Genomic DNA, 18,805 nt, shown 5'->3' with positions numbered 1-18,805 from the left:
ATATTTCAACAGTCTGTATACTTCAATAGTCCGTATACTTCAACGGTCTGTAACAGGCTGTATACTTCAACAGTCCGTATACTTCAACGGTCTGTAACAGGCTGTATACTTCAACAGTCTGTATATTTCAACAGTCTGTATACTTCAATAGTCTGTAACAGTCTGTATACGTCAACAGGCTGTATACTTCAACAGTCAACAGGCTGTATACTTCAACAGTCAACAGGCTGTATACTTCAACAGTCAACAGGCTGTATACTTCAACAGGCTGTATACTTCAACAGTCAACAGGCTGTATACTTCAACAGTCTATATGTGTGGTGGCCTGGGAAAACCCTTCACATGGTGGCATTTTGACATTTTCATTTTTTAATATTTCCATAAATTAGAAGTTCTCAGCTATTCATAACTGGTTGAATGACTGAGATAGCCCTTTATTTTAAAAAGTTATGAGCATTTTAATGTAGCATGTCAAAAAAAGTGAAAGGGGAGAAATCCTCCCCTTTCTCCTCCGGGTCGGGGGAGGAGCCTATGCAGATCGGCCGGTCTCGTTAGTCTGCTTGTGATGCGGTGGTAGTCTGCTCGCCTCGTCGGTATGCGAGGGACAGATCCATTTGTGTGTCTTCTAGTTAAGATGTTATTACTTTATGCTTATTGTGAGCATCAGTAAACTGGCAATAACACAGGTGGAAGTATCGTCTCTCCTTTCGCTCATGTGTGCGTGCGTTGCTTAACTGAGAATGAGACACGTTCAACGTGATGTTGTTTCGCTAGCAAACTACCCGCCACAAAAACATAAAAATAAGTACTTTCTCTTTTGTTTTCTTAAAATGTTTATTCACCATAATGTAGTATGGAGTTCAAAGTACTAGAATACCACATAATATCAAAATCGCGATTTCCATCTATATTTGCTCTTTGCCACGAACGAACGCCAGCGACATCCGACGGGTTTTCCCAGGCCACCACACATATACTTCAACAGGCTGTATACTTCAACAGGCTGTATACTTCAACAGTCTGTATACGTCAACAGGCTGTATACTTCAACAGTCAACAGGCTGCATACTTCAACAGATTCTCAGCTTTCATTCAATGTTCTTTTCCGTCAGATTGGTTTAACCCATCGTTTCTCAACGGGGGCGGGGGCGTTCAGACAACATCGGGGGGCGCTGGAACAGATATTTTTAAAAGGGGGGCGTTGAGGTGTTCTAGGGGGGCGTTCGCGCATTAAGTATTTTTCTCATGAAAAACAGCTGTCAGCAGTGTTATTACGGGTACGTTCGTAAATGCACAAACGGTCATTTCGCTCGGACAAACCGTCTTTTCAGTCAGAGCACCCATCTCTGAGCGCTCCCAGAGCGCAGTGTTCTGAACTTGGCCGGGCTCTGTGATGCAGACACACGTAGCGCAGCGCCCACATTTTTTTAAAAGTGAGTGTCAACAAGAAGATGAAGCTAAAAACTCAGCTAGCAAAGGCATAGCTTTTGATAGTTTCCAATGTGTCTGGGTAAGCTGCATTGTAGAAGAATCTTGACAGTTCATGTACAGTGCAGAAATTGCAATACTATGCTAGTCTACGATAGAAAGAACCCCGGTTCATCCCATCTGTAATGTCATGTTTCAACCCTTGCCATCCTTTTCTTGCATAGCACCCGCAAATGAACACGGATAGGAGTAGGGATGCTCCGATTTATCGGCCACCGATTTAAATCGGCCGATTTCACTCCAAATGACTCGATCGGTGATCGGCAAAAATGGCCGATCGCAAAAACCGATCTTTCTTTTTTTTTTTTCCTGGCGAAGACAGATAACTGAACAGAAAACATAGGAGGACGTAACAGTATGTAAACCATGAAGGCCACGTTTATGATGTCTTTTATACAGCCATATCACTGACTTGGGCTTCAGGCCCTAACTGGGTGATAGGCCAGACTTTTACTATGCCATAAAAATGGGCCTGCGTTTGCTTGGTGCCTAATGGATCAAAACTTTTGTCTAAAAAGCAAAACATATGTAGGCTATCCAGTCAGTAGGCCTACAGTTATGTATTTTAAAAAAAATCGGTATCGGTATCGGTTGATCTTGAGGAAAAAAATCGGTGATCGGTATCGGCCCCAAAAATCCAGATCGGAGCATCCCTAGATAGGAGTGGAATAGGCTATATAACTGTAAATAGTTGATTGTCTTTGGATTTAGCCAGTTGGCGAAGATTTATGAGGAATAGGCTATTTAATTTGTGTTGCTCATCTAACAGCGATAAGGTGTTGTTTAATTTACGGTCTTGTTTAATTTCTATGAGTGTTTTCCTTGTAGGCTATGCTTGAGTGACATGTGTTTCAGTTTGTAGGCTCATTGTAATTGTTGGCTATAAGCGAGAGAATATTTCTTATGTTAGTTTTGATACTCAGTCCATGTCCCCGCCGGTGACGTAAGCCTGTCGTGCCAAATACTCCCTCCCCGCGTATACACACTACCCTCTGCGCTTATGCGTTCGCTTCGTTCGCTTCCTTTCAATACAGCTTATTTAATTTCGTTAAAATTAGTGCTAATACCATACCACCATACCAGAACATCACAGCAGGAACAACCTATCTCAAAAAAGCGATCGTATTGTAATAAACCAGTCCTGAAAGTTCTCTGTCGCTTACCAATAATCTAACCTGGAGAAGTCAGCTACGAATGTCCCTTCCCCTCGCAGGTTCATTACAGTATATTACATAAATGTATTACTGTTAAGTGTTGTTGTTAGGGATGCACGATATGCATTTTTCCCAACCGATACCGATACCGATATTTACCCGCTTCTCATGGCCGATAACCGATATGAAAACCGATATTTATTTATTTTTTTCTTTCTTTCCTAGCACCAGGGGAGCCCCCCCTCCCAAATTTCGTTGTTTGGTACCTGTACTATATCAATGACAATAAAGACCATTCAGATATAATTTCACAGTTCATAACCTGTAGTTCATGCACACCTGAAGGTAAGAAAGGCTATGTAGTGAGCAAAGATTGATGATTTAATATTCCATAGTGATCTCACCAAATCTAACTTACATCACTATTGTTAACACAACAAAGAGAACACTTCTGACTCTTCAAATGTTCATTTATTATTTCCTCTAACAAACAGAATCTGTTATAGACAGTGCACAATGCTTTTTTTAGCCAAGATCTGGCCTCCTTTTATGAAAACAAAAAAGGCTCACCTAAGCCTTCTCCAAACATGGTTTCAAAAGCCCTGCGGATGGCTGTCGCAGTATGCGAACCGGAGAACTCCTGCGCATGCAGCAGTGTCTGTCTTCTTCATATTGAAGTCCTCATCCAGCCACTGGGCCGTCAAACTAAGCATACTGACTGGACTAACGTCAGAAGTCCATATTATGTCCGTGGTAAAACTTATCTGGCTTACGCTAGTATCGATCAGACTATGGATGTGTGTGGCGACTGTATCATACAGAGCCGGCAGGCACACGTCTGCAAAATAGCGGCGACTTGGGAGTACATACCGGGGCTCTAAATGTGAAATTAGCTGGCGAAATCCTTTATCTTCTACTACAGAGAAAGGCTGGTCGTCGAGGGCCATCAACTCCATTATTTTTTCATTGATTGCTTGAGCCTTTGAGCTGTCTCGAGTGAACTTCCTGCAGTTTTCAAATGCGTGTTCAATAGGCACAGCAGCTTTTTTTTTCGCGGCTAGGCTACTAGGCTACTAGTGTTGATATTCCTTCCATACAGCGTGCTTGCAATGGTGAATCTTAAGGTGACTTATGAGATTCGTTGTGTTGTAACTCTTTGCCCTCCTCTCCGAACTTTTGTCGAACATGTATTGCAAATTGCAAACGCACTATCTGCCTCAGAAACTCTGCAGAATGTCCAGGGAAGGCATGTTTATATTTCCGGCTTCATATTATCGGTTAAATATCGGCTAAAATTTTATAAAACCGATAAATACCGATAAACATACATTTCCCATTATCGGGCCGATAAATATCGGTGCCGATAATATCGTGCATCCCTAGTTGTTGTGGATGTTATCCCTAGTGCCATTCTGAGGTTAGCATTGCGATGTGTTCGTCTTAACGTTTACAAACTAAAATATACGATCGCTTTTTAGTGATATGTTGCTCCTCATGTGATGCCCTGGAAACGAACACATAAGCACTCCGAACAGCTGTCAACGTCTTTTGTTGCTATAGGAAACCACTACTCTGTCTGCTTGCGATTGATCAGCTGTCAGCAGTGTTATTACGGGTACGTTCGTAAATGCACGAACGGTTAGTTCGCTCGGGCAAACCGTCTTTTCAGTCAGAGCACCCATCTCTGAGCGCTCCCAGAGCGCAGTGCTCTGAACTTTGGAACTGTGTTAACAAAGTCTAATAAAAAAATAAAAAATATTAGCATCATAAAACAGTCTGTTTGTATTCTCTGATGTTGTCTGAGTTTGTTTAACACTCTTAAACAGCATTTTTATTCACATTCACATGGCTTTTCTGCTCTCTGGTAAACTAATGATAATGATACTCCAACTGCCCAGTTAAATCAAATCCATTATTTGGCATTCAGTGACATACTTTTAAATGATATAACACAGAATATTAGTCAACATTAATATTCAGGGAAGAAAAAAAGCAAAACATTTTTTGATGGGGGGCGGTAAGAGACCTGGATAATGGACAGGGGGGCGCTGGCCCAAAAAAGGTTGAGAACCACTGGTTTAACCATTTATAAATTAGGCTACTTGCATGTTGGATACATAGTCCCCTTATGTCAGGGCACCAAGGGGGGGAAAATGCATGCCTGAAGTCTCCAACTTACTGACCCATCAGAACCTGTCTGCAACTTACTGACCCACCAGAACCTGGGTATATTCTTACTGACCTACCAGAACCTGGGTATATTCTTACTACTGACCCACCAGAACCTGGGTATATTCTTACTACTGACCCACCAGAACCTGGGTATATTCTTACTACTGACCCACCAGGACCTGGGTATATTCTTACTACTGACCCACCAGAACCTGGGTATATTCTTACTACTGACCCACCAGAACCTGGGTATATTCTTACTGACCTACCAGAACCTGGGTATATTCTTACTGACCCACCAGAACCTGGGTATATTCTTACTACTGACCCACCAGGACCTGGGTATATTCTTACTACTGACGGACCAGAACCTGGGTATATTCTTACTACTGACCCACCAGAACCTGGGTATATTCTTACTGACCTACCAGAACCTGGGTATATTCTTACTGACCCACCAGAACCTGGGTATATTCTTACTACTAACCCACCAGGACCTGGGTATATTCTTACTACTGACGGACCAGAACCTGGGTATATTCTTACTACTGACCCACCAGACCCTGGGTATATTCTTACTGACCCACCAGAACCTGGGTATATTCTTACTGACCCACCAGAACCTGGGTATATTCTTACTGACCCACCAGAACCTGGGTATATTCTTACTACTGACCCACCAGGACCTGGGTATATTCTTACTACTGACCCACCAGGACCTGGGTATATTCTTACTACTGACCCACCAGAACCTGGGTATATTCTTACTGACCCACCAGAACCTGGGTATATTCTTACTACTGACCCACCAGAACCTGGGTATATTCTTACTACTGACCCACCAGAACCTGTGTATATTCTTACTGACCCACCAGAACCTGGGTATATTCTTACTACTGACTAGGGATGCACGATATGCATTTTTTCCAACCGATACCGATAACCGATGTTTACCCGCTTCTCGTGGCCAATAACCGATATGATAACCGATATGAGAAATTGAGAACAGATATAATTTCACAGTTGATAACCTGTAGTTCATGCACACCTGAAGGTAAGAAAGGCTATGTAGTGAGCAAAGATTGATGATTTAATATTCCATAGTGATCTCACCAAATCTAACTTACATCACTATTGTTAACACAACAAAGAGAACACTTCTGACTCTTCAAATGTTGAAATCATTTAAGCCTCTTTCACACATAGTTCCCTGTAACTTCAATGGAATCCCAAGCTGTGCCGTCCATAGGGATGGACGGTTTTTCGGTTATACCGAAAACCGGGGTTTATAAAAATAGAAACGTTTTTTTATCAAAACCGTCTGAAACCGTTTTTTTTAAAAAAAAATTATAAGAATAAAATAGAATAAGAATAAAACTGGAACATGTCACATGTTTGTCGTGTGTGAAAATAACAATGATATAGTCTGAATCTGCCGCGCAATGAGTGAGAGGTTTGGTCAGTTGTGAAGAATAACTGAGGATTAATATCTAATTGGGATTATATTTAAGGGTAACAAATCACTCTATGGGAAAGATAGTTGCCTTCAGTTATTGGTAGATAGGAAAGGTTTTTTACAATTACTCGCTTACATTTAATAAGATCATTTTCGCTGCTCTCTGTAAAGCGCATTGGGTCACTTTTGTGAGAAATGCGCTATAGAAATAAAATTTGATTTGATTTGATATCAATCAATCAATCTTTATTTATGTTCTATAGCACAAATCATGCATTGAATGTAACTCCAAGTGCAGTATTTACTAAACCACAATATAATAAAACAAGAGCTATACGGATCAAGAGTGTTTGTGCACAGCGCCACTGTGTGTGAAGGCGCTACTGAAAGTGATGACAGAACGCATGTCTCAGAAGATACGCGGTCACTTAGTGACGCAAAGGTAGTTCTGTATTTATCTCTATCTGTATTAGTACATTTATTTTGAAAGCTCTATTTTGACAGCTCTACCATGGGCACTTTTATTTTGATGGGGCATTCTTTGTTGATTGACTTACGACAGTTCAGGACGAGTCAGTCTCGCGGCATGTGGTTTTTATGAAAAGCTTTAAGTATGTTCACTGCATAATTCTAAGTCTAATATTTCAGTAATTATTGAGCAGTATTCAAATATTTAAATACATTGAGCAGCAGCTGAAACTTTGTCTAAAGATATTGAGAAAGCAGTTCATTCAATGAAGACGCTGTTCCAAGAGATGATCTTCCGTGCAGGCGTGCACCCTGGATCAGCGGAGCTGGTGTGTTAAGTGTTCATGTGTTTTCATGTATGGTGTAGCTTACAAAAGTCTGCCTTTCCACTTATATTTGTGAAACTAAGTAGCCTAAATGTGTTGCGACTGTGCTTACGGTGTTTTAATGGTGTTCGACATGAGTGTATTGTAGCAGTAGGGCTCAATTATTTGAAATTGGCGGTCTTTTTTTTTCTTTTTTTTTTTATTCGTTATTTTTTTTTACATTTTACATTTATTTTTCGGTTAACCGGAAAACCCCGGTTTTAGTCTTTGACGGTTTTTCGGTTTCAATAATTGGAAACCGTCCATCCCTAGCCGTCCAGCCATTTTCGCCGTTCACTCATGAGTCAAATGCCGGTAGATTCACGTCTTGCTCCCTTTGACACATGCCAGCGTTTCCCTGGTTGCGAGATCTAAACTACTAGAACTGAAAGCGGCAGGTAACAGGCACGTAACATCCATATTCTGTATATATAAATAAATATATTTGACTACCAGCAAGACACCGGAGCACTCGTATCTATAACAAACGCGGAGATTGTATGAGCCCCGCGTCAGTCAGCCTTTCCGTAGAAATACATCGCTCCGTTATATATCTAACGTTACATGTTTTAAGGCTGATCTGTGCATGATAGTGCTGCATTATGTTGATCTATTTATATCGATCTATTCTTGCCAATTCCTTATTACCAGTGGAAAGGGGGAAGGCTAAAACACTTTGAATGGAATAGATAGGACTTTCCGTTCAATGGAGGAAGCATGATACTCGCAAGTTCAATTCAAACAGTTTCTGAAAGCAGAGAAGTTGCACTTTTTGAACAGTTGAACTTTTTTAGGCTTATTACGGTAGTTCACCGAACTTTTGCCGTTGTGTTTTGCAAATTGCAAACGCACTACCTGCCTCAGAAACTCTGAAAAATTGAGAAGGGTCCAGCTGCGGACATCACGCGCATCACCCGGACGCTTGATGGACCATATTTGGTTGGAGCGCGTCATCACAGAAGTAACCGCGAGAAACCGCGAGATTTTGAAGGATCTTAAAAGCACGGCGAGATTTTAAAGATTGAATAGGAAGCAGAATTTGAACACGCGAAGAAGAAGAAGAAGAAGAATTACAAATACAATGGCAAATGCAGCTCAGGTGAGAATTTCGAAATATTATTAATGAATAGGGCTGGGTTCAAAAAATCGATTTCCCGATTCAGAATCGATCTTCATTAAAATGAGCGATTATCGATTCCTAAATCCCGAGATCGATCTTTTTTTTTTTTTTTTTTGCTTGCAGCTTCAACCCGCAACGAGATCTCGTGCTACAAGAATTGATCATATCTCACGCAACGTGAGGTCTCAACACTAAAATCTAAAAACATGGCGATGGCAGGGACACTCAAGTCACCACCAGGCTTAAAGTCAGATGTCTGGGTGCATTTTGGATTTAAAAAATGTGACGATAGAGATGAGCTGGACAAAAGCAAAGTCATATGTAAATAAAAAGTACATTCATGTAACTGCTTTGGAGTCAATTCATTGATATGTTTAACAATGCTACATGTTATAGGGTTCCTTGAACCATTTATAGCATTAATTCTGAGAATCTCTTTCATATTCAAGCAAAAAAATTATATTTTAACTAGATCGAATCGGAATCGAATCGAATCGAATCGAATCGTGAATCGAATCGAATCGTGAGCTCACTGAGCTGGTGAATCGGAATCGAATCGTTTTGGGAAATCAGTGGCGATACCCAGCCCTATTAATGAACATGTTATAGTTTTCATATATGTATTTATTATTTAGGTTGTTGCATGTGTTACGCATTTGGCTGTTTCGCACGTAGTTTTGTTCATCTGGCTTGGCTAATTGGGTAATCCTATGTGGTTTAGCGTTATCAGATATTAGATTAGATTCAACTTTATTGTCATTGCTGAGTACAAGTACCAACAACAAAATGCAGTTATGCATATAACCAGAAGTGCAAATAGTGACAAAACAAAGATAATGATGTACAGCCGACAGGGCTAAAAAATGCCGCGTTGTCTTCAACCACTTAATGTAATTTAAAAGTTCACAATAGCTACATTCTCAGATGTCTACCGATTACTTATCCCCCTATTTTTATTTATATCCCCCCCTATTTATGTCTAATTCTTGTTTTCTGAATTAAGGAACATGTGTGCAGACCTCTCATATCACTTTCCTATGGAGTTATCAGCCATGTACATTTCATTGGATGTGTGTGACTACCTTCTCACTGAGTTATAAGCTGTCACATGGTAATCTTGTCTTTGTGTCTTTTCTCATTACAGTATGCCTGGTATTTCGCCATGGAGGCTACCTTTGACTTCAGCATTGTAAGTATTAAGAAAACAAGAACCCATTATATCAATATGCTATAAGACTTTGAATGCAAATTGAGTAACTGCTCTTTCTTTAGGATGACATGTCTCTCCTGAGAAGGTGGTGGTGTATTGTCCTGGTGGAAAACCGTGGGCTGGAAGGGTATGCTGCAGTGCAACAAAAATAATAATTGTATTTGTACATTTATTATCAAGAGGACTTTGGGGTAACACCTGGCCCTACAATTCAACCTTCCGGTGAAGAGAATGTGTGTTAATTTCAGATTTGGAAGGAAGTTTGCTCACTTTAGTGAGGAAGGCAGAGCGACCCTTCACGACAGTGTCCCACCTGTATTCAGGACCTATTCAAGTCTTAAAAGGAGGCATGCAAGCAACACCATGGTCAGTGCATCTCTCACTAAGTATCTATGACCGTGTGCCTGTTTCTGAATGGGCTACTGCTCCTAAAACACATACCGGTACTCCATGCAACTTTATGGCACATGCAATATGTTTAGTGGTACTGTGTCATTCTGAATCCAGCCTGGATCTCTTTTTGAAGTAGTTAACCCTTTCATGTAAAACATACTGGCAATTAGGGCTGCAACTAACGATTATTTTGGTAGTCGACTAATCTGGCGATTATTTTTTCGATTAGTCACGTGGCCGCGGGCGGGCTCCAGTGCATGTTGTACCTCACCTTCTCAAGTCTGCACACCTGTGAATGTCACCCTGTTGTCCAGTCTCTCTGGCTTAACATACGTTCCCATTGCAAATTCAAATAATGACTCATGAAATATTTGAATTTGGACCTTCCAAAACATTTAATACATACAATAATCAATCTCTGTTTCAATGAAACAAAATAAATAATAAATAAATTAAATAATACTCGCTTTGGTGCTGTGTCTATGCTTAACACACCACTGTGTCTATCTAAAGTTAGGCTGATATGTGCACGATAGACGCGAATTAGGCACTGCCCAACCCAGTAGGGATGCACGATATGCATTTTTTCCAACCGATACCGATATTTACCCGCTTCTCGTGGCCGTGGTTAACATGTACATGTTAACCATAGCTTTAGACAGTATACTGTATGTTTACATGTCATGTACATGTTAACCATAGCTTTAGACAGTATACTGTATGTTTACATGTATATGTTAACCATAGCTTTAGACAGTATACTGTATGTTTACATGTCATGTACATGTTAACCATAGCTTTAGACAGTATACTGTATGTTTACATGTATATGTTAACCATAGCTTTAGACAGTATACTGTATGTTTACATGTCATGTACATGTTAACCATAGCTTTAGACAGTATACTGTATGTTTACATGTACATGTTAACCATAGCTTTAGACAGTATACTGTATGTTTACATGTCATGTACATGTTAACCATAGCTTTAGACAGTATACTGTATGTTTACATGTACATGTTAACCATAGCTTTAGACAGTATACTGTATGTTTACATGTATATGTTAACCATAGCTTTAAACAGTATACTGTATGTTTACATGTACATGTTAACCATAGCTTTAGACAGTATACTGCATGTTTACATGTACATGTTAACCATAGCTTTAGACAGTATACTGCATGTTTACATGTATATGTTAACCATAGCTTTAGACAGTATACTGTATGTTTACATGTCGTACATGTTAACCATAGCTTTAGACAGTATACTGTATGTTTACATGTCATGTACATGTTAACCATAGCTTTAGACAGTATACTGCATGTTTACATGTATATGTTAACCATAGCTTTAGACAGTATACAGTATGTTTACATGTATATTCATTACATGTAAGTTCATGAAATCCACAATGGCTTTTTTTTCGCGGCTAGGCTAACGTGTTCTGCTACAACGAGTGCTTGATATTCCTTCCATACAGCGTGCTTGCAATGGTGATTCTTCAGGTGACTTATTAGATTCGTTGTGTTGTAACTCGTAGACCTTTGCCCTCCTCTCCGAACTTTTGTTGAACATGTATTGCAAATTGCAAACGCAATATCTGCCTTAGAAATTGTGAAGAATGTCCACACCGGGGAAGGCATGTTTCGCTCGCGTCTCGTCAAAACAAACTGCGTGCCTGAGAGCGGAAACCGGAAGCAGAGCGCGGAAACCGGAAGCAGAAATATTTCCGGCTTCATATTATCGGTTAAATATCGGCTAAATGTTATAATAAATACCGATACCGATAAACATTAATTCCTCAATATCGGGCCGATAATATCGTGCATCCCTAGTAGTTAATGTCATATTATCGATGGATGTGCCATTTTTGATGGAGGGCAGTGAGCGGGAGACAAGAGCATGTAGTCATTGCCACACTGATAGCGATTAGCGATAGCTAAGGAAAGTAAACAACACCTACACAAACCGGAAGAAGCACAGCACGGGCATTGAAAACACACTGCCAACTAGCGTTGTGGCGGTGTAATTGCAGGGTGACACAAGACCGACCGACGCAGAAGTAGAAATTGAAACAGCCCTCTGCGTCGCTGCACGTAAATGGCTACGCAGAAGCATAAATCCGGCTTAACTAGCTATCTAACCTAACGTTACGCCAAGCTACAGCTGCTCACAGAGCTAGTTGATTGGCTAGCTAGCATTGCTGGCTAGACTACAGACAGCTCACGTTAGTAGGCTACGCTTGGCGCTGTTTATCTTACAGACAGCTCGCTGGTGGACTCAACATAATTGAAATAGCATTCACTTATCAAGCATCATTCATGATCATCCACCATGACTACCTGGTATTTTAATAGCGACCACCCCTCACTTCATTTCATCTCGCGTTCTCCTGGCTTCAACATGGAAAACCCCTGCTACGTAACGTTACATACAAGCGCTTCTGTCTGTCACACGCGTGCCACAGGGCAAATAAATTAATAGCACAAACGCTCATAGCATGTACAGCCCTGTCCATGAGACGTTGTTTTCCAACATGTAACAGTAAAGCTAACATAAACATTACGACCCTAACAATATAACGTTAGCCAGTTGGCTAACAACGTTAGCTAAAACTTACCCAGCTGATTGTTGCATGGCTCCCGGGTGCTTTCGTTTAAGATGCTCGTGCATCGCGGTGGTGCTGCTGTGGAATGCTAGTTTTGTTTTACATATATTACATTTCACGGACGAGTGTGGTTTGTCGTCCGTAAAATATTCCCAGACTTTGCTGAGTCTAGGTCTCGCTTTTCTCCGCTCATCTTCATGTTCTCGCCCCGCCATGCCATGGTTCATACTCTCTCTCCTTCTTTGCCGTATGCTGTTAGTAGGCTACTAGAGTTGTAGACGTGACACTGCCCCCAGCAGTTCCTGTAGTGCATTGCAATTACAAATGAACAGAGCGGCTCTGTATTATCGGCTCGTGTGTTTTTAATACGATACGTCGACACTAAAATTCCACGTCGACGAGTTTTTATGATCGACGTCGTCGATTATGTCGACTAATCGTTGCAGCCCTACTGGCAATAATGGTGGACTCTGTACAGATGCCACTGGACACTGACGAGGACCACGCGTACTTCAAGAGGCCTTACAGCTTTCCTCCTAAATAATTGGTTAGTGTGAATGAAGTTTATTGCTAGGGATGCTCCGATTTATCGCCACCGATTTAAATCGGCCGATTTCACTCCAAATGACTCGATCGGTGATCGGCAAAAATGGCCGATCGCAAAAACCGACCTTTTTTTTTTTTTTTTTTTCCCTGGGGAAGACAGATAACTGAACAGAAAACATAGGAGGACGTAACAGTATGTAAACCATGAAGGCCACGTTTATGATGTCTTTTATACAGCCATATCGACTGACTTGGGCTTCAGGCCCTAACTGGGTGATAGGCCAGACTTTTACTATGCCATAAAAATGGGTCTGCGTTTGCTTGGTGCCTAATGGATCAAAACTTTTGTCTAAAAAGCAAAAAATATGTAGGCTATCCAGTCAGTAGGCCTACAGTTATGTATTTAAAAAAAAATCGGTATCGGTTGATCTTGAGGAAAAAAATCGGTGATCGGTATCGGCCCCAAAAATCCAGATCGGAGCATCCCTATTTATTGCATACAAACATACTATCCACCATTCACAGCTGTACACATAGTCATGCTTATGTGTGTATCCATTTAGGAAAGTGATGTTACCATGGACAAAGATGTCAGAAGCCTGGATAGTGAAACCACACTTTCTATCAAGACACTTGAGGTAAGTAAGGAAGTGCAAATGATCAAGCAAGGAAAGAAAGTGACTCATTCAGTACTTAACTGCACCTTTTCATTGTAACATGGTTAAGCACTGTATTATTACATTTTAGGAAAGGGCTCAACAAGCCCAACACCAACGAAGAGTGACCAATGACTTGTTAGTGGATTTCATCACTCAGGACAAAGGCTTACTGCAACATCTTGAAGTGAGTTTGCAACTGAAATGTCTAAGTAAAGTGACACATTTAAGCATAATATAAATAATGAAAGTGAAATGTTTTATATTTGTGTAGTGATTGTACATTTACATAGAGCATCCTCCCAACAAACTATATATTTGCAGGCAATCATGGCAGGACAAGTCAAGTCTCTTTGGGCAAAAAAGAAGGCCACAGGCGTCATCTTCTTTGACGATGATGACCAAATGGACAGACTAGTTAACTTCCTCTCAGGTGTGGTAAAAAAAACACAGACAACATTGGCTGATCCGGTGGCATTCGTCATTGATGTGCTTCTGCCAGAGGTGACAATTCACTGACACTTTTTATTTATTTATAGACTACATATTTCATATTATAACATATGTCACACTTTAACTCATGGTCAATATCCAGTAGGATCTTATAATGCCATTTGCTCATATCAGGTCTTGCTTAGTTGTCACCTGCAACATGGCACAACCTTCTTAGATGTCTACATTTTACTATAACTGGTAAACGTGTGGCTTTAATCACTTCATGACACAGGCAACAGTCCACGCCATTGCAGCTGTAAACTGTGTTTCCAATGAGAAAGCCATGGAAATGTATACATGTGGACCACAGTATGACTTGAGGTAAGCTGGAAACATGAGGAGAGTGCTTATACAATTTCCATGACAGTTTGCAACCGCTGATGAATGTGAGTTTCTTAAATTATTTATTAATCACTTCTTTATAACATTTTGTCTCAACAGTGAGAAGCAGCTGTCTAGGGTTGGGTACCGAAAATTGGTACCGGTAGGTACCGGTTACTTTACATTCGGTATGTACCCGTACCGAATCGCAAAGGAGATTTCGGTACCTCATTTCGGTACTTTTCTATCTCGCCGGTGTCAACTGGTGACTCGTGAGGTCACATCGCCTGTTAAATTTCCACTCAGTGAAAGCAGCGAGTACGGAAGGATAACGAGAAGGTTGCTAATAGCAACTTCCGCTAGCGGGTTGGCGTAACGCGACGCTCGACTTATGGGTGCGTTCCGTAAACTCGTTCTGGAATTCTGATCACCACTCGTGGAATGCCTTCTGTCCAATCAAATGACTTGGTCCCCTTATGACGTCGGGCCCAGTGTGCGCTGCGACGCTCTCAGAGCGAGTTTACGAACGCAAGCCTTTGATTGGACAGTGCACTCCAGGATTCGACGCGTCTGTTGATGACGTTGTGCGGATGTGTGGCTGCGTCTCTGCGAGGACAACATGATCGGGGATCTCTTGATATTCGGGTACTGTGTCAGATCATGTATATATGTAGATATATCCTTATCCTACTACTGTGTCTGAAAAATCAATCGTCCTGTCATCATGGACCAGAGAGGGGGAGGGGAGTTGTAGTAGCTGAGCGGCAACATAGTTTGGATTTTGACGAGGTGGAGGGCTCCAGTTTATCAGAGTTATATTTCCTCTTGGTCTTCTTGGTTCTGGGGGCTATGCAGGCCTCTTCACTAGATCCCTTTTCTAAGAATATTCTGATGTCCTTGAGGGGCTGCCGAACAAGTGTGTACTGTACTCGTATTCGACATCAGTACCAACGATAGGCACCCCCAGCTTAATGGCCCCCCCAAGGCTCAGGAGTTTTATTTTCATTTATTTTAATTTGAGTGTATATTTACCTAATATATATTGTGCCTCAGCAATAAAAAAGTGAAAAGCTGTTTAATGTTGTCGACCGTGTTATTATTATATATATATATGTCATTTAAAAAAATCAAAAGTACTGAATTAACCCTACCCACCAGAACCTGAAACCACCAGAACCTGGGTATATTCTTACTGACCCACCAGAACCTGGGTATATTCTTACTACTGACCCACTAGAACCGGTGTATATTCTTACTGACCCACCAGAACCTGGGTATATTCTTACTACTGACCCACCAGAACCTGGGTATATTCTTACTGACCCACCAGAACCTGGGTATATTCTTACTACTGACCCACCAGAAGATGGGTATATTCTTAGTACTGACACACCAGAACCTAGGTATATTCTTATTGACCCACCAGAACCTGAAACCACCAGAACCTGGGTATATTCTTCTTACTACTGACCCACCAGAACCTGGGTATATTCTTACTACTGACCAACAAGAACCTGGGTATATTCTTACTACTGACCCACCAGAACCGTACAGTAAAGTGTGCAGTTACTATACTGTTTCAATACCAATACGTAATGGAGGCCACTAGTGATGCTCCGATCTGATCGGCGCCGATCGGTATCGGCCGATATGGCCTTGATCGGTTTTGATCGGAGTTCTCAAAACGGCCGATCAAACACGACCGATCAGTTTACAAAATGGCGTCGCCAGTCTGGAAATATTACACAGTGTCGGAAAGAGACAACAAATATGCCGTTTGTAATGTCTGCTCAAAAGAAATACCTCAGGGAGGAACGCACGCAAGGTCTTTCAATACCACGAATATCATACGGCATTTGCTGCGTTCGTCGATTCGCTCAGAGAGCGCCGAAGCGCACACTGGGCTCGGCGTCATAAAGGGACCGAGTGCTTTGATTGGACGAGAGGCGTTCCACGAGTGCTGGTCAGAGTTCCAGCGCGACTTCACGAGCGTAGTGGAGGTAGTGTTCAGCGACGTCATGTGACCCCGCGAGCAGGAAGTCACTTGGCCCATAGCAACAACTATTAGCGCGTGAGTTTTAGGTCTTCCTCTGTGCACCTTGCACAAGTGTAGATAGCGAGTGACTTTTCAGCATAGCAGGACATATTTTAGATAAGAGGAACAGGCTGAGTGCCAAAAACGCTGAGATGCTTGTATTTCTCAAATCTAATCTGCCAGTGATGCTGCTTAAGAAGTAAGGTTTGAGTCTGAAATCTCCTTAGGTGCAATGTTTTGTATTTTTGTTTTATTGATTATTGCTGACTTGCTGTCTTATCTCCTCCTAAATATGACTTGAAACTGACTGAGTTGAAACAGTATTTTATATTTGGCTATAGCCGTTTATGTTGCAGTTTAGTTTGGGTATGTTTATTGTTCCTCAGGAAAGCTACAGTTACAGTATAAGCTCCAAGTTCTCTAAGAGCCCCTAGTTCCTCTCATTCGAGTGGAATGTTGCACATTTGATGTGACAGTGTACATTTTATTTATTATGATTTTTATTTTCACATTTTATTTGTTTTTCCTAAAGTAAGCTACAGGTGGTTGTGAATTCAATAAAACAGATGGTCGTCAATTCATGATACTTTCTCATCTCCTAATTTCATTTAAATACTTAATATACAATGTCAATGGTGTTAAGAATAATTAAAAACATAAATAATGCTACACAATAAATAGAATGCTTCAATTGCCATTTTCGACGCTGTGATCGGTGATCGGTGATATCGGATCGGCAGATCACTGATTCCAGTGATCGGTGATCGGCACCAAAACCCCTGATCGGAGCATCTCTAGAGGCCACTATAAATCTATAGCTATCCTATATTAGATTAGATTCAACTTTATTGTCATCGCAGAGTACAAGTACAATAGAACGAAATGCAGTTTAGCATCCAACCAGAAGTGCAAATAGTGATATAAGGGCATGATATAGATAGAACAAGAATGGTAGTGATAGGTAACTATGTAATATACAGTATGTGCAGAGGTAGTATTGTAAACATCAGTATAGTTTAGAGGTATACAGTTATGGGCTATTATTATTATTATTATTATTATTTATGAATTCTGACTGAAAAGGCTGATGCCATATACGTATGGCTAAGACATACAGTCGTATTTGCATGTTAAAACGCAACAAGCGTTCTCCACATGTTGTTGTTGCTAGCCAACACCTGACTTGGGCTGCGTTCGTAAATTCACTCTGACAGAGCCGGAGCGCACACTGGGTTCGACGTCAAGGAGCGACCAAGTAATTTGATTGGACAAGAGGCGTCCCATGAGTGCTGATCAGATTTTCAAAGCGAATTTACGAACGCAGCCTTGGTTTATAGCCAGGAGGGAGGCGGCTAGCCACAGGGAAACCAGATGAGCTGGTTTACAACAACACAACCTACTCTGACCACACAAACAAAGATTAACGTCATTTATCACTAAACAAACCAAATGTGGCAGCTCTAATGAGTTGTAAAGCAAAGGGTAACACCGGCTGTCAAGAAGATGAGTAGGAATCCCAAATAAACCGCCTTCGCTAGCTGGACCACCGCGGTATCTATGCTATGCTATGCTAAGCTATGTAATACATATGCTATGCTGTGCTAAGCTATGTAATACATATGCTATGCTGTGCTATGCTAAGCTATGTAATACATATGCTATGCTATGCTAAGCTATGTAATACATATGCTATGCTGTGCTATGCTAAGCTCCAACAGACAAGCTGCTGTGACAGTTCGGCCATTACAGGCCAGGTTATCTTAATCACCGTCAAAACACCATAGCTAGCTTCTTTAGACTTCTGTTCCACGACTTACCTCCGAGTCGAAAGCTTTAACGGCATCCATAATCAACCGTTGTGGTACCGACATTATTTGAAGACCATAATATCGTGGTTATTAGGGTTTATTATGTGGTTAACTTGACCCAGAGAAGCCTCGGATCTCAGGACCAGAGAGTAAACCGGAAAGAGAGGGCCAGGGTTGCCAGACGGGATTGACAATTTCCAGCCTAACCACAGTCTAAAAACCACCAGCCCAAAACCTATAGTCAGAAAACCGATAATTCCTATGGGGCAGGTGCCCATCTCCTGCCCCTAAACTCTATGTAAAACTAGCTACTAGGGTGTGTGTTTTAAATTCACGCATTTTGCAACTTTCAGGCACTGACATTTTGATATCGCCTCAATGCTATTTATCCAGCCCAAACCTATAATAATAATAATAATAATAATAATAATAATAATAATAATAATAATAATAATAATAATAATAATAATAATAATAATACTACTACTACTACTACTACTACT

At 41.0% G+C, this 18,805-nt stretch overlaps 1 protein-coding gene across 1 annotated transcript in view; it reads right to left on the bottom strand.

The window, feature by feature from the left end:
- The window catches only part of LOC308153814 (SR-related and CTD-associated factor 4-like), a gene marked incomplete at its 3' end in the record, with an annotated part of 73,528 nt that extends 55,148 nt beyond the window's left edge, over positions 1 to 18,380 (bottom strand). Inside the window, exon 1 of the mRNA XM_080527002.1 lies at positions 18,312 to 18,380. Coding sequence (XP_080383128.1) covers positions 18,312 to 18,365 — 54 coding nt within the window. The 5' untranslated portion in view covers positions 18,366 to 18,380. The remainder of the gene's footprint in view (positions 1 to 18,311) is intronic.
- Positions 18,381 to 18,805: the final 425 nt, after the last annotated feature.

Source organism: Nansenia antarctica (genome assembly GCF_963989245.1).
Source record: "Nansenia antarctica genome assembly, chromosome: 1".
NCBI lineage: Eukaryota > Metazoa > Chordata > Actinopteri > Argentiniformes > Microstomatidae > Nansenia > Nansenia antarctica.
This window is presented reverse-complemented; position numbering and strand designations above follow the sequence as displayed.